At 37.5% G+C, this 18,135-nt stretch overlaps 1 protein-coding gene across 1 annotated transcript in view; it reads right to left on the reverse strand.

The window, feature by feature from the left end:
• The window catches only part of LOC136866675 (C2 domain-containing protein 5), a 559,159-nt gene that overhangs the window by 334,361 nt on the left and 206,663 nt on the right, over positions 1-18,135 (reverse strand). Inside the window, exons 8-9 of the mRNA XM_068226804.1 lie at positions 14,520-14,681; positions 1,615-1,985 (exon numbers count right to left, since the gene is read on the reverse strand). Of these exons, the coding sequence (XP_068082905.1) occupies positions 1,615-1,985; positions 14,520-14,681 (533 nt within the window). The remainder of the gene's footprint in view (positions 1-1,614; positions 1,986-14,519; positions 14,682-18,135) is intronic.

Below are 18,135 nucleotides of genomic sequence, written 5' to 3' on the forward strand. Positions count from 1 at the left end.
ACATATACATACATACATTATCATTATAGACCATTATGCCTTTCAGCATTCAGTCTGCAAGCCGCTGTGAATTGACTAAACGTCGCCACAATCCTCTATTTGCAACTAGTGCTCTTGTCTTTAAATTGTTAGAAACTGAGTTTAATCATCGTCGTCTTGGTCTCCCTCTACTTCTCTTACCCTCCATAACAGAGTCCATTATTCTCCTAGGTTACCTATCCTCCTCCATTCGCCTCACTTGACCCCACCACTGAAGCCATTTTATGTATACAGCTTCATCCATCGAGTTCATTCCCAACTTAGCCGTTACCTCCTCATTACGAGTACACTCCTGCCATTGTTCCCACCTGTTTGTACCAGCAATCATTCTCGCTGCTTTCATATCTGTTACTTCTAACTTATGAATAAGATATCCTGAGTCCACTCAGCTTTCGCTCCCGTAAAGCAAAGTTGGTCTGAAAACAGACCGATGTAAAGATAGTTTCGTCTGGGAGCTGACTTCCTTCTTACAGAATACTGTTGATCGCAACCGAAAGCTCAGTGCATTAGCTTTACTACACCTTGATTCATTCTCACTTACTATATTACCATCCAGGGAGAACACACAACCTAAATACTTGAAATTATCTACCTGTTCCAGCTTTGTATCAATAATCTGGCATTCATCTGTTGAATTTCTTACCTACTAACATCAATTTTGTCTTAGAAAGGCTAATTTTCATAAGATACTTATTGCACCTACTGTATTTGCAAGTTCCAAGATATTAGACTGCAGGCTTTCGGCACAATCTGCCATTACGACCAAGTCGTCAGCATGGGCCAGACTGCTTAATACATTTCCACCTAACTGAATCCATCCCTGCCACTTTATACCTTTCAGCAGATGATCCATGTAAATTACAAATAGCAAAGGTGAAACCCCTGTAAGTATGCTGAACCAAGAACTCATTCTACCATCAAATCTCATTGAAGCCCAATTGTCAACATAAATGCCTTTGAATGATTTTAATAATCTACCTTCCATTCCATAGCCCCCCCAGTATGGCGAACAATTTTTTTCTCGGTACCCTGTCATATGCCTTCCCTAGATCTAAGAAACTTAAACACAGCTAGGCATGATACTGCAAAGGCTTTTTGGCTTACGCCGTGTCACGAAAATAAGGTCAAATTCTTAACGTTTTGCAGAGAATTGTGCTCTGCATCATCAGAAGAAATCTTGACTGTCCACGAGAAAGGCTTCTTAAACAATGACTCTTTAAATTTAGACGTTATAACAGAAGTGGAAATGGTACGTTCTTTTGGCAAAAGATGGCTTCCAGGACGTGGCACAGTGCTAGAGTTTGAAGTGGAAAATTTTAAAATCATGGAAATAGGATGTTTCTCAGTCGAAGTTAATGGTCGAAAGTTTGAAATTTTCAGTAAAACCCGAGAAAATACATACATACAATAATGTTAAAAGACAACTGGAACATTTTTTAATAGTACAGAGCCTGGTTCTTGCTCAAGTCTAGCCAAAAAGGAGAAAAATGGAGAACAGAAATGCTCTTGATGTGTAAATTATTCATTTCATTCAGGACTGTAATAACTAAATTTATAAATAAGCTTTAATCTTACCATCAATGGAAAAGATACATCAGCTTTTTGGGTTAGAAGCCTGTCCCGCTCAAAGTCTGTTCGATCCAAGGAGGTGGTCATTAGTTCCTTGTTGTGCAGTAGTGGACGAGCCAGGGGATGTTGAACACTGCCATCAGCCTCCGAATATTGAAGACTAATGACAGCTGCTGTGCCAGATGCACTCAGAACACATACATCATCACATATACTTGTGTTCTCCTTGTAGCCCAAAACAACGTTACAACCAAGAGCTCTAGCATGAGAACGCACTTCCATCCTTAATTCTGTCCACCAAGCATCTCGGGTCTCAGGTTCTTCAAGGTTAGTTATGCGCTCAAGAAGTTTCACTGACCTTGAGCTAACAGTGCCACCTATGGACCATAAGCATATCACTAATATAGATGGAGAAAAATTCTCAACATTTCTGAATAACCCTCAGAAAATAAAGTATTAACAACTACTACTACAATAATAATAATAATAATAATAATAATAATAATAATAATAATAATCAACATTACTTCAAGTACATATGAATTTTTGGAAGCACTGGCAACAAAAGAGTAGCCAATAAAACCCAAGCAAATAAATTTAGTAAAGCCTACATGATCTACTGGAATATCTATAACAATAAATCACTTTCTACCAAAGCCAAACTCCATTGCTACCATCCAGTCATTCTCCCAGAAGCAAACTACGCAGCTGAGACATCATCATTAACCACCAACATTAAAAAAATCAAGAAAATGGAATAGCAGATACCGAGGAAAATATCTGTACTAAAGGTACAAAATGGTATCTGGATGTGTAAAACCTATGAAGAACTTTATTCACAGACTGAACAATTCAACTCAGCTGCATGAAAAAAGACTTATGTAATTCTATGAACATACAGCACAAATGGACGATTTGCAACTGACCAAGAAAATCTTCCTCATCATCAACAGAACCTGACAAACCATAGTAGGCTGGCTAGTAGACACTTAAAAGAATCTCATAAAGGTCAATACGGATTCACTGGTAATTACATGGACTACATAGACAGAAATTAATTTTGTTGGGTGATACCGAGTGCACCACCAGAGAACTTTTAACATGTCAACAACAATGACATGGAGTGCCAGGATCTTTGATAACCCTTTAAAGAATCTGCTACCTCAGCTGGGATCAAATCTGTGAACTTGGGATTATCAGTTGAACACTCTACCACTGACCCCCCAACGCAGCTATTGATCATAACATGCACTTGATGAAATACGTGATCTCTGTTCTGTAGATTCCTTGATTAGAAATAGACTTAAGATATGTAAAGTCAGAATGATAGACACCAAAAAGCAGACCATGCACTGTTTTATACAATTTTTAACTATAATGAAAAATATGGCACATTCAGTTTGGAGCAAGCACTATTGTTTCATACATACATCCATACATACATTATCATTATAGACTGTTATGCCTTTCAGCGTTCAGTCTGCAAGCCTCTGAGAATTTACTAAACGTCGCCACAATCCTCGATTTGCAACTAGTGTTGTGGCCTCATTTAGTTCTATACCTCTTATCCTTAAATCGTTAGAAACCGAGTCTAACCATCGCCGTCTTGGTCTCCCTCTACTTCTCTTACCCTCCATAACAGAGTCCATTATTCTCCTAGGTAACCTATCCTCCTCCATTCGCCTCACATGACCCCACCACCGAAGCCGGTTTATGCGTACAGCTTCATCCAACGAGTTCATTCCTAAATTAGCCTTTATCTCCTCATTCCAAGTACCCTCCTGCCATTGTTCCCACCTGTTTGTACCAGCAATCATTTTTGCTACTTTCATGTCTGTTACTTCTAACTTATGAATAAGATATCCTGAGTCCACCCAGCTTTCGCTCCCGTAAAGCAATGTTGGTCTGAAAACAGACCGATGTAAAGATAGTTTCGTCTGGGAGCTGACTTCCTTCTTACAGAATACTGCTGATCGCAACTGCAAGCTCACTGCATTAGCTTTACTACACCTTGATTCAATCTCACTTACTATATTACCATTCTGGGAGAACACACAACCTAAATACTTGAAATTATCGACCTGTTCTAGCTTTGTATCACCAATCTGACATTCAATTCTGTTGAATTTCTTACCCACTGACATCAATTTAGTCTTCGAGAGGCTAATTTTCATACCATACTCATTGCACCGATTTTCAAGTTCCAAGATATTAGACTGCAGGCTTTCGGCACAGTCTGCCATTAAGACCAAGTCGTCAGCATAGGCCAAACTGCTTACTACATTTCCACCTAACTGAATCCCTCCCTGCCATTTTATACCTTTCAGCAGATGATCCATGTAAACTACGAACAGCAAAAGTGAAAGATTACAGCCTTGTCTAACCCCTGTAAGTACCCTGAACCAAGAACTCATTCTACCATCAATTCTCACTGAAGCCCAATTGTCAACATAAATGCCTTTGATTAATTTTAATAATCTACCTTTCATTCCATAGTCCCCCAGTATAGTGAACATCTTTTCTCTCGGTACCCTGTCATATGCTTTCTATGAGTACAAATCTGTAACTGTGAAGTGAAAAGTTTGTATTCATTTATCAACATAAGAGTTTGCATGAAGACACATGAATATTAGATAAGCCTATTATTACAGATTATGGATAAAAATATTTCATAGAGCTTGTCATCACAAGAAAGCCAGATTACACCAAGCGACAAAACACTTGATTTTATAGGAGATGATAAAAACTATTATCATTGCTATGATAATGTGGTTCTTGACTACATAACATGTTGTTTTGTCTTTACAGTTGGCTTTACATAGCACCGACACAGATAGGTCTTATGGCGATGACAGGCTAGGAGTGGGAAGGAAGTGACCGTGGCCTTAATTAAGGCATTTGCCTGCTGTGAAAATGGGTAACCATGGAAAGCCATCTTTAGGGCTGCTGACAGTGGAGTTTGAACCAATTATTTACTAAATGTAAGCTCGCAGCATACACCCGTAACCACACGGCCAACTCGCTAGGTATATACCAGGTTGTTCTTCGATTTCCTTTCAAACAACTCCTTGTTCATGATGTTAAATGAACTGTCTCACAAACATTTCACAAAGTAACTATATAATTCAGGTAATAATAAATGTTTTACAGTAATTTCTCAATGTAAAGCCAAAAAAAGAGAAAAATAAATAATTCTAACAATATAAAGCTATCCACTCTACAATACATTACAATACTGGTGTTTGATAGCAAAGATTATGGAAGTTGAAAGATATCTGAAGATGAAAAAAAGTCAAGTGGTAGTTTCAAGAGTGAAGCAAGAGATAGATGAAGAAGACTGGGATGAGAAAAATTTGAGGGCTAAAATTTACATATAGTAGTACTATTAGTTGATTGTTGATTCTCTACACAAGAAAGAGCAAAAATATCAACACGTCATGAAGAAGTACTGGGAGGACTGCAAGGCTTGGACAGTTTCTACCAAGAAATCAACAAACCAAAGGGTTGATTAAAGTGATCCAATATGGTCTCAGAAGAAGAAGAAGAAGAAGAAGAAGAAGAAGAAGAAGAAGAAGAAGAAGAAGAAGAAGAAGTGGTTTATTGTACAATCTTCCCACAACAGCTGCAGGTTGCCCAAGGACAAAGAGTACCTGAAGAACAATAATGGAAATAGATGAACGGATTAGCCCTACATGAGATAGTATGAGTTGAAAGATAAGAATTTCATTAAGGTCCGTATTGAACTTAGATCACAATTAAAATAAAAATTAATAAAATAATGTAATAGTTCCACCTCTTCAATACATCTAAACTTAGTAATGTAAGGTTAGATCACTAGTTGATCATAAACGGTACCGGTTTCCCGGTTTCGACCTTAAGTTCTGGGTCATCATCAGCTGATTACTCAAAAACAGAAAAAAACAATGCACAGGTAAATAAACAGTAATGTAGAAGAAATAGTTTTTTCACGAGACGTAAGTTCGTGTGAAGCAGTATAACACATGTGACTGTAGCACCATACTTTAAACGTTTTTGAGATCTTGAAGAGAAGAAGAATAAATAGCTCGAGGACCATTTCTGAAATCATTGCCAGACTCAAGTTCGTGTGGAGCAGTACAACACATGTGACTGTAGCACTGTGCGTTAAAAGTTTTCAAAATCTTGAAGAGAAAAATATTGAGTACAAAGAGCTGGAACCCATTACAGATACTAAGCCTAATATGAGATTGGGATTCTTTGTACATAACAAGGATGCAGGATTTGAGACTTCTGAAACAACTAGTACAAAGCAATCTCGTCTCAAAAAATACCACAACAGGATGTAAATGGATCAGAGAAGTAAGAAAGGATCTGAAGGAAATAGGCATTACAACAGAAGACACCACGAATAAGATAAAATTGAATACAAAACTCAAGAATACAAATCTCCGCTTTACCCTTATACGAAACAAACCAACAAACATGCATATTTTCAACCAAGGAAAGGGCACGAAGATCGGAGTGTCTGAAGAAGTACTGGGAGGACCGCAAAGCCCGAACAATCCCTTCAAAGAGACCTGTACAATGGACTGACTAAAGTGACCCTACGCAGTCATAAAAGAAAAAGTAGAAGAAGAAGAGAGCAACTGCAGTTCTTCGTATGTTGGGCAAACTGGACGCAACTTTACCATCAGATATTCCGAACATGTCAACGCTTTAAAATACAACAGATTATCTGCAGTAGGACAATACATACATGACTCTAAACACAACTTCAACAAAATAGAACAGGACTTGCAAATACTTGAAATAATTAACAAAGGCACCCTACTTAACACAACTGAAAACTGTTTCATTCACCTTGACTAGTATTTTAATCCTAATTTCAATGTAAACGACATTTCTGAGAAACCTAATATTCTCTTCGATTTTCTCATCCTAATTTTAATTTTTTTTTTTTTTTTAATCTTTAAACTGGAGTTTGATTTTTCACTCCTTGCATAGTTCCTACCCATGTCTTTTGCCACCAATACTTCACCCACCTGCTACGTCTTAAATCTACTACTCCTTCCTTATTTCCCTCTTCCCTCCTTTCCTCTTTTCACTCTCCATCACAATTTCCGCTCTATTATTCATTTCCAAATTCAACCCCTTACTAAATATAATGCTGTATAATACGTATTATATACTATATTTTTCACCACTTACTTTCATTGCCTTTTAAAGTCTATCCCCACCTATTTTGGCTTCTATTAACCTCTTAATTTCTTTCCTTTTTTGCATTAAACTGGGAATTAAAATTTCATTTTTGGTTCAGATCAATATGACCTTCAAATTTATTCTCTTCGCCACCTCAAGAGATGCCTGAGCACTCGTCTTCAAGAAACCTTCGTCTGTCAATTGTGATCCTCAATTGTTCTAATACTGCATTTTTTTTAAAAATTATTTCTTTTCACATTTGTTTTTTAATGTCAACTGTTTCTACATTACAAGACCAATCATCTGCATCTTCATATATCAAGCATACGATTACAATACTGATCCTTGAGCTATTTATTCTTCTCTTAAAGATTTTAAAAACTTTTGAAGCACAGTGCTACAGTCACATGTGGTTTTTTTTTTTTTTTTTTTTTTTTTTTTTTTTTTTTTTTTTTTTTTGCTATTTGCTTTACGTCGCACCGACACAGATATGTCTTACAGCGACGATGGGATAGGAAAGGCCTAGGAATTGGAAGGAAGCGGCCGTGGCCTTAATTAAGGTACAGCCCCAGCATTTGCCTGGTGTGAAAATGGGAAACCACGGAAATCCATTTTCAGGGCTGCCAACAGTGGGGTTCGAACCCACTATCTCCCGATTACTGGATACTGGCCGCACTTAAGCGACTGCAGCTATCGAGCTCGGTGGTTACGTGTTGTACTGCTCCACATGAACTTGCGTTTGACAACGATTGCAGTAATGGTCCTCGAGCTATTTATTCTTCTTCTCTTCAAGATCTCAAAAACGTTTAAAGTATGGTGCTACAATCACATGTGTTTTACTGCTCCACACAAACTTGTGTCTGTTAACGATTGCAAGTTTGTTCCTCGAGCTGTTTATTCTGCTCTTCAGGATTACAAAAACTTTTGAGACACGGTGCTACAGTCACATGTGTTGTACTGCTCTAAACGAACTTACATCTGGTGAAAAAACTATTTCCTCTACATTATTGTTTATTTACCTGTGCATTGATTTTTCTGTTTTTGAGAAATCGGCTGATGATGACCCGGAACTTAGGGTCGAAACCGGGAAACCGGTACTGTCTATGATCAACTAGTGATGTAACCTTACATTACTAAGTTTACATGTATTGAAACGGTGGAACCATTACATTATTTTATTAATTTTAATTTCAATAGTGTGAGTTACATAAGAGTAGGCGAAAGAATGAGGCAAGTCAAACTTTTATCTGAGGTCTGCAAGCATGGTTCTTGAAGATCATGATGGAATGGCAATGTTACATATAAAAAAATCATTTCAGCCCAAAGGTACTGCAAAAGTTGGCCAAAAAAAAAATTAGTTATGGTGCCTCAAGCCCCTAACATCAATCCGATTACAGCGATGGAGGAGACCTTCTACTTTAGTTATAGTAGTCTACCGTCTCTTCATAAATCCTCCTTTTCCTTTTCCCTGCATCGATCTCTTCTCAATGGTTTTCGTTGATCTCCAATCTAATTGTTGGATCAATGATGAAACCTTCAGAACAGGATGGCTTAAAAGCAATAATGCCAATGCACTGGTTGCTTCCTCTGTTGGAGAGACCATGTACTTCTTCATAGACATTATAACTTTGTCCGCTCAAAGCATTAGCTATCATCGATCTGGCTACATTACGATGTGAGATGCCTCGTACAGTACATCACCATGTGGACAGGCTCTCAGGCCTAGTGAAAGAGTTTTGAACTCTCTGTGGCAACGCTGAGAGAGGTTGTTGCCCTGGGATCTGCCAGGTACAGCACACACAGCAGAGACATTGGCATTCCTTTTTATTGCCTCATGCCATCATTGTAAGACAAGCCTTTATGATTACAAATCCATGTATTTGCTGGTATATTCTGTTTAAACAATTGTAGTTTGTGGGTGATTAAAAAAAAAACCAGCATATTACTATGGTGAAATTTGAAGAACTGTATTCAAAAGAATCAGTGGCACTACATATAATCTGTAGAAACAAACGCGAAAGATTAAGAATGATAGACTATAGTGAAACAGCAGTACTTTTCCATGATTTAGAGAAGTAAATGAACCGAGGACCACTGGAGCTAAAGTGATTTTAAAAAAAAAGAACTACATGTTAGAACACTGTCAGCAGTGGAATATGTGAAATGCAAGATTAAGTTAGTAGACTTCAAAGGCTAAAAACAAAGTGTCAATTCATACACAACATCAAAAGCTTTTTTAATTGAAAGCAGAATATGTTTCACAGTTATATTGCTTGTGACTGTCGTTGGTAACAAGTTTTCACCTTCCACAAATTTTTAATGAAAGGTATTGCCAAAAGATAATCTCTCAAATGGCATCAAAGGATCAAAGAAAAAGGATGAATTTCATCTGAACTAATGAAGGAGTGGCTTTAAATTGTGCAGAACTGCCAGCCAGAAACTTTGCTGTAGAAGATGACGTTGCTAGTTTTTGATATCTTTCAAGGCCATTTGACAGAAGATCTGAAAAAAGAAATGAACAGGTCCAGCGTCATCCCCGTCATCATTCCAGGACTACTACTAAGTATTCATATTGTGGTGTGGGAAGCAAACAGAGAGGAAGTGCAAGGGCGGCTTGACATACTGAGTGAGATTATTGAAAATTATAGAATGAAAATCAGTGTGGAAAAGAGTAAGACTATGGTGTTGACTACAGAAGAAAAGGTAGGGAAAGGAATTGTAAAATATAAAGGTGCAAAACCTTGAAATTGTGGAGAGCTTTAGGTACATGGGAAGCGAACTGGTATAGGATGCAGGGCAGGACATGGAGATCAGTAAAAGGATTCAACAGGGTAATGCATTCTATCAGAGTGTGAGAAGCCTAGTGTGGAGGAAGAGAGTACCAATGAAGTGTAAAAAGGTGATGCATAAGATGTACTACTGCTCAATACTGACATGTACAGCAGATTTTTAAGAGAGAAGAATTTCTTAGTGTTCCGTATTGAAGCGAGTTCATTATTATGTTGAAAAAAGATATATGATGGTTCAACCTTTCAATACTATTAAAATAAGAAATGTAAAATTTACATTCCTACTTAATTATAATTGGTACCGGTTTCAACTATTATTTTTCATCATTATATGCCGATCACAAATAAATATAGAAGACAATGCACCGGTAAATAAAATGTGAAGTTTAAATAATTCAATCAGTTGCTGTTTGTGAAGCACTAAAACACTTTAGGGAGTACATGCCCTTGCTGATGCCAACCCTAAGTGGAGGGATGTATTTATTTACAGACTACATGAAAAAGCAAACATACGATTAACAGCATTATACCTGAAAATTGTTTCTGTTTCACTGGAGAAAGAAATAAAGGATGTGAAAATGACCGTCGTGGAAGACTTTAATGCAATGGTGGGATGTGACTGATAAGTTTTGTTTTAAGCACAACAAAGGTACTATTTTAAGATTTTTTTTTTTTATATAGAAGAAGGGGAAGAACGGGATTAAAAGTCAGGTTGTGAGTTTCACAAATAGGAAAAGTCCTCTCAGTTTTAATTACTGCGTTGATGGGGTGAAAGTTCCTTTTGGGGACTGTACCGGGCGGTACACCTCCATGCCGCTTATTTAAAATTTGCGCCAATTGAAACTCCTCTGCTGGAGGAAGTCTGAACTTTATCTACGGTATTAATTTTCAAGTTTCTCAGAAGATGTCACTACTGGGAAATGTTGTAGTTTCTGAACTGGGTCGTTTTCGACGCATTTTTGTTTCCCTATTGTAAGAAGTGTGAACTTTCTCTTCTAGAGGACACTACTGAAGATCAACAATAGTGCACCCTAGTGCGAAGTGAAAGAACTGTTTTTTTTGAGAAATTTTTATTTCAAAAGTTTGTTTCTTGTTAAATTTCTTTCTGTTATTGTTTAAGTTGGCTGTATACCCCTTTCTTTCCCCTTGTTTTGTATTTAGCCAATCCCGAATTTTTAAAATTAATTTCTAACCAATCAGGCGTATCTTCTCCAAAGGGGATATGTTGCTGTACCCTAGCCAATAAAGTGATTGTGGGCGGGTGTTTTCTTCCCTGAAACGCCTCGAACTTTCCGCGAGAGTATATAAACTGCTGATTTTGGGGTCTCTGGGCCACTTCTGTACCATCTTTCAGTGTGTAAAGTACATAGCAGGGGGCGGGAAGCGCCTCTTTCTTCGGGCAGCAGTTCAACAATAAGGTAATGGCCGTATAATAACTTCTTTTCTTGCTAGCTCAGCAGTTTAACTCTCGGGGCGGGTCCGAAGCGTTTCCACCATGTAACTTTCCCTAAAATGTAAAGACACTCTGTATTTATTCTATCTTTTAAACTACATATTGGGATAGAGAGTGCTTAACCCTCTCGAGCTCCCACTCATATTGTTCTGAGGTGAACTTATTTTTCTCAACCGATTCTTCCGTAACAGTAATGTAAATTGTTTCTTTCTTAAGTCACCTCTTTAGTATGGGATTAGCCCTTGTATTAACGGCCTAGTGCCAAGTAGGTTTTAAACAAAGTGTATTAGGAGCGCAAGGTCGCCTCCTCTCAAATTGTTATTTTAGAGGTCATGTAATTAATCTTTTTCTCACTTAATAGACCTCAGTAGGTTGGGTATTTTACCCCTGTGTCTATGTCCTGAGAGGACAACTTGAAGGTGGAGTTTGGTGTGGCCTTTGAGAGGCTTAAAGTTTGAGAGCGAGTGGCTCTTTCTTGAAAATTGAGTGTTGTATGCCTCGAGGAGGCTTTTCTGTGTAATTTGGAGCAAGTGCTCCTGAGCATGAATGGGGTTTTCTGCCCCTCTGTTAAAACTTATTTTGGAGTAAGGTTGGGCTGATTGCCCAAGAATTGTGAAGTCGGGGCGCGAAGCCCAAATCCGGTAAATATTGTAACGATACTTTGTTGCCTTACTACTCTGTACCTGCCATGCTTGTTATTTCTTAATTTTGAAGAGAAAATATAACCTGGTTAAATTTTACATTAACCTTAATTTCGTAGTTTGAGACCCGTTCACGCCCGCACCTTCTTTCACCTCTACCTACCGCAAAAACACGGTAACAGGGACCATTGTAAGTACCTAGGTGTTAATATAAGAAAAGACCTTCTTTGGGGTAATCACATAAATATGATTGTTAATAAAGGGTACAGATCTCTGCACATGGTTATGAGGGTATTTAGGGGTTGTAGTAAGGATGTAAAGGAGAGGGCATATAAGTCTCTGGTAAGACCCCAACTAGAGTATGGTTCCAGTGTATGGGACCCTCACCAGCATTACTTGATTCAAGAACTGGAAAAAATCCAAAGAAAAGCAGCTCGATTTGTTCTGGGTGATTTCCGACAAAAGAGTAGTATTACAAAAATGTTGCAAAGTTCGGGCTGGGAAGAACTGGAAGAAAGGAGATGAGCTGCTCAATTAAGTGGTATGTTCCGAGCTGTCAGTGGAGAGATGGCATGCTAGGACATCAGTAGATGAATAAGTTTGAATAGTGTCTTTAAAAGTAGGAAAGATCACAATATGAAGATAAAGTTGGAATTCAAGAGGACAAATTGCGGCAAATATTCACTTATGTAACGAGGAGTAAGGGACTGGAAAAAATTATCAAGGGAAATGTTCAATAAATTTCCAAGTTCTTTGATAACATTTAATAAAAAGCTAGGTAAAGAACTTTTTTTTTTTTTTGTGGCTTTACGTCGCACCGATACAGATAGGTCTTATGGCGACGATGGGATAGGAAAGGCCTAGGAGTTGGAAGGAAGCGGTCGTGGCCTTAATTAAGGTGCCCGGTGTGAAAATGGGAAACAATGGAAAAAGATCTTCAGGGCTGCCGACAGTGGGATTCAAACCCACTATATCCCGGATGTAAGCTCACAGCCGTGCACCCCTAAACGCACGGCCAACTTGCCCGGTACATAAAGAACTGATAGGGAATTTGCTAACTGTGCGACAGCCCTAAATGCAGATCATGGATTGACTAACAGATTGATTGATAAGGTGGTGGTGGTCGTGGTTCTTCTTCTTCTTCACCTCATTTCTAGAGGGTCAGCGCTTAGTGTAGACTTGGCACAGTTTCTTAGCCCGATGCCCTTGCTGATGCCAACCCTAAGTGGAGGGATGTATTTATTTACTATTCCATGTTGTAGTGGTGGTTGATATATGGTATGTTGTGTGTATAAGAGAGATGTGATTAAGATGAACACAAACATCCAGTCCCTGAGACAGAGGAATTAACCGTAAATAGTTAACCTCTTAACTAGGCATGACGTATTAATTCCTACGCTCTATGTTACAGGGTAATGGGCATGACGAATATATACGTACTCGTATTTTGCCGCGAATATCTCCTGGGTATGAAGAGCTACTTTGCCGCGTCGTGTATTGTCTTATGAATTGAGGTTTTTCCCGCTCGATGACAGCAAATACCACATGTCACGCTTCTTGAAGCTTATTTGTTCTTATTTTACAACTGTGCTGTGCTACTTGTCCGCAGTAGGCCAAATATGGCAGCATCTAGTTTAAAGCGTAAGTTCGAAGCGCTCGTAGAAGACGAGATTATTCAACACTTAGAGAATGATTCTGACGATTTACCTTCTCAGAAATCTAAAGATCAGTGGTTTGATACAAATGAAGGCGAGTCCGATAGTGAAAGTGGTTCAGAAAGTGAGAATGAAGAACAAGGAGAACAACATGACGAATCGGATGAGGGCGAAGTGCTGGACATGTTTCAACCTTTCCTGCCGCGTAGTGTTTCACGTCAGAAATTCATATTTTCTGGTGCTTTTGGTGTAAATGTAGACTTCGACGATGAATCCAATGTGCTGGAATATTTTGAACAGTTCATAGGTGATATGTTTCAACTTATTGCTGAACAGACCAATGTGTATGCTAAACAGGTTTTAGAAGCCCATCCGAACTTGAAACCACGGTCCCTAGCGAGAGATTGGGTGGATACAAATCCAACTGACATAAAAGCTCTAATTGGACTTCTAATGCTGCAGGGGATTGTTCATAAGCCAGAAAACAGTATGTACTTCTCAAAACGGGGAAGTATCGCAACCCCTTACTTTCCGAAAATTATCTCTGAGACAAATCACTGCAGTTCTAGTGACGTAAATGACGTAACGGACCGTGAAGTTAATATGAAATCATTCACATTGTCACTAGCATGATGTGCAATTCGTAAATATTCCTTTCTTTTATTTGTTTTAATTTTAGGTGGTAACATATTAACAAAACACTCAAATTTGTGTAAACCAGGTAAATGACCTTGCGGTTAATGAAAAGCAGTTCAGAATGTCACATGTATGATATGATATATATAAATACCCCTTGCTTTTATTTGTTTCAACTTTCGGCTATAAAATATGGGCCAAACTCGGAAATTCCAAACAGGTAAATGACCTTGCAGTTAATGTAAAAATGGTTCAACATTTCTCTAACATTAAAATTAATTAATTAAAACGCCTTTATTTTACTTTTTGTATCACAGATGAATGATATTAGTGATATAACTAACTTTTCTGAATATCCTACCATGTAACAACCATCTGCTGAAAAAATACACAGGGCAGGTTACACCAAGCACATCTATAATACCCAGTTAAGAGGTTAAAACCTCCAGCCCAGAAGGGAACTAAGCCTAGAGCCCTCTGAACCGAAGGCCAGAATGCTGATCATTCAGCCAAGGATCTGGATGCATTAAAATAGACTATCCCAAGCTTTTATACATACCTAAATGCACAATGAAACCTGGAGGATATTTGCCCATGGTTAGAAATGGATATTCCAACATATCTATACTCTCTTGGTTCATGGTAGGACGAATCATGGAAGCTGGCTGACGGAAATGAACACCGACATTCGAAGACCGGTCACTACCCGTCAGGCTGTTTCCTACATAAAACAGTAACACAGATCTCAATATATAAAAGTTTGAATCCACCTTTTTAGTACACACAGTTTTACAGCAAAAGACATTAAAGAGTAACTGCACACGTTCATTAAAAAAATTATACAATTGTAAAATCCACTGATGTTCATAAAGGTAATTGACAAAGAAAGAATTTGTCTAACTTTTAAATGGCAGAGTAGAATTATCAAGATTCTTTATACAATAGTTGTTTTAATGATTATAAGACTTACAGTGGAGTCTTGCTAATCCAAATCCCAGTAATCCAAAAGTCCAGTTAATCCAAACTGGAATTTGAAAACATTATTTTATTTCACAGTATTTTATTTTTTAAAATTAAATGAAAGAACATATTTCAGAATGAAGACCGTTCTTATTCATAATCTTAACACAAACAATCATTATGCAATACAAATATCAGTCACTCATACATTTTCTTACGAAAGTCTGTTAGTGTCTTTTGCTACAATGATGCAATACTACGTCAGCATCTCATAAACATCACATTAGTAGGCATAGCAGTTGAGTAGCATGCAGCAAGTTCAAAGGCAGCTGCAACATCTGAATGTACAACAAATTGCCCACTGTGGTCATCTGCTTTTGTCATCATTCTCTTCCAAATGACTCTAAGAATCTTGTTGTACCATAGCAAATACTACACAATGCCAACAGTGGACACTTGTTTCATTTAGCATGTGAATAACTTATGATACATTGCCGAGGCGCTGTCACGCAGGTGAAGCTGAAGTCCCCAGCTGGCACTGCTTGCCTGTTTATTGTAACTTCATTCGTATGTTGAAAGAAGTACCATCACATAAGAAATCTGAGGAAACCAGTCATAGGAAATGTAGAGGCTCATATCCTTTAGCATTAATGGGAAACAACAATTAAGTGATCAACAAAAGTGTATCAATCGATCAATCAATCAATCAATCAATCAATCAATCAATACTGATCTGCATTTAGGGCAGTTGCCCAGGTGGCAGATTCCCTATCTGTTGCTTTCCTAGCCTTTTCCTAAATGATTTCAAAGAAATTTGAAATTTATTGAACATCTCCCTTGGTAAGTTATTCCAATCCCTAACTCCCCTTCCTATAAATGAATATTTGCCCCAGTTCGTCCTCTTGAATTCCAACTTTATCTTCATATTGTGATCTTTCCTACTTTTATAAATGCCATTCAAACTTATTCGTCTACTAATGTCATTCCACGCCATCTCTCCGCTGACAGCTCGGAACATACCACTTACATGTAATTAATCTCATAATAGAACCGTATTGAGGACAATATATTAAAATTATAAAATCTTTTTAATAACAACCACCTACTCAATACAATATATTACTCATTGAATTATAAAATAATCATGAGGTGTCTTAAATAAAGGAACATGTTTCGTTCGACATAGCGAACATCATCAGCCTTAATTTACAAAGATTAGGTCAGGGCCCTGAGCTGTATGATAAAAATTGTTAAAAGAGTGACAATGCCATAATAAAAAGTAAAATGATAACATTAGACTTAAAATTGTAACAATAGGTACAGATTAACAGCAAGTATTTGTAGAGGAATACTTTGAACGATGGTAGTCTATAAAGTTAAAACAAACATGAGGTTGTTAAAGTAAAAGATATAGATATAGTGGATCTTAAAATATACGTCAATGCGTGAAGCGTGGATTAATTATTGACTATGGAGTTCTTAAATTGAGCAAAACAAAAGTTGAAATAGAGTTTATTGAATAGTACGAGTCAAACTGAGTCAGTTAAAAGGCGCATGGCGACGAAACTAAGGTTGAAATGACGTGAACTTCAGTAGTTAGGAATTCTGTAGGAGAGCCAACACAATGCCAGAAGGAAATACAAGTTGAACTAGTCCGTATTTACATGCTAGCAGTAAAATTAATCTTATACAACGTAGGACACCAATGTGGACTCGTTAAAAAGTAACTATAAACTTGAAAGTAGGGAGAGTTCCAGCAAACCAGAGATGGATGGAGCAGATTATGGCACAATTGGAGTTAAAAATCCTTGGGACTAGTGTGAGGTGTTCGCTAACGTTGGCTGCGCGAATCAAACTGGCGACCAGTTATAATATGAGGGAAAATAGAAAGTAGAATTTACCAGCTGATGAAGGTGAACTTTAGAGAATGAACCTGGTTAAAACTCTTCAAGATTGCACTTGACACACCAAAGATTACAATGTCTGGAATGGATAACTAACAAAGGTAGAAAAAGGTCCACCTATTCAATACCATTAGCTTAACATAGTGTCCCATATAATTACATATGTAGGGCAAAGGGGACGTAGTTTTTCAATAAGATACATGGAACTTGTCAATGCTTCAAGATACAATCGTTTCTCTGCCATGGCACAACACATGCCAGACTTAAAACATAATTTTACATAAATTGACCAAGATTTAAGCATACTGAAAGTGGATAAGAAGGGTACCATGCTCAGCATACTGGAGAACTGTTACATTCGTTTAGAAGAGTACTTTGACCCAAATTATAATATTAATGAAATCAATAAAAAACCTAATATTGTTTGATATAATCACTACTATGTGCGCAAAGCATAAACATAAAAAAGACATGTCAAGTCCACTAATCAGTTCAACCTAATACCTACCTCCCCCTCCTCCCCCATCTGCCTCTCCTCAAACATCCCTCCTCCAACCCCTGCCATCATAAGCTACACTCCTGCTCCCTCTTAATAGTCAGTCTGGTGTTAAGTGTCCATGCCAAGTGCACACAATTAATGAGGAACATAGGGCAGAATCTCATATACCTGTATGTTAATCTCAATCTTCTAGCTTCCCTTCTTTTCTCCATAATTCACTTCAAATATTTTCTTTTAAAGGCATTAACTTCAAACAGAATTAAACAATAGATCACTACATATGATGAAAAGGAACACTTATTCAAGTTGAGAATGTCCCCTTCAAGCTACATATAACCCATTACCCATGTTACTATTCAACAAAAGATTTATAAATCAAATGGCTCAACTATACAGATAAGGAATACCAACTCCCAGATCAACTCAAGAACACTTGGTTACTATAAGGACATTGACATAGTTCAATACCAACCACAACAGTTTTAATGTGTCATTTTAGTTTCAATTTTAAATATGTAGTCCAACTTCATCAATGTTTTAGGCTTAGATTTTAAATTAAGACATACCAAACTGTATTGTTTATTATTGGTTGTATGTAAACATATGTTTCGAATTAGATCATGGATGAAGATGACCCAATGTATGTAGGGTTGAAACTAGTACCAATTATATAGGACACTACATTAAGCTAATGGTATTGAATAGGTGGACCTTTCTCTACCCTTTGATAGTGATCAATTGTCAATATGGACCATAATGAAATTCATAACTTATGGAATGGATAAGGCAATCATTTTTTCTTCTTCTTCTCT

The sequence above is a fragment of the Anabrus simplex genome, chromosome 3 (assembly GCF_040414725.1).
Source record: "Anabrus simplex isolate iqAnaSimp1 chromosome 3, ASM4041472v1, whole genome shotgun sequence".
NCBI lineage: Eukaryota > Metazoa > Arthropoda > Insecta > Orthoptera > Tettigoniidae > Anabrus > Anabrus simplex.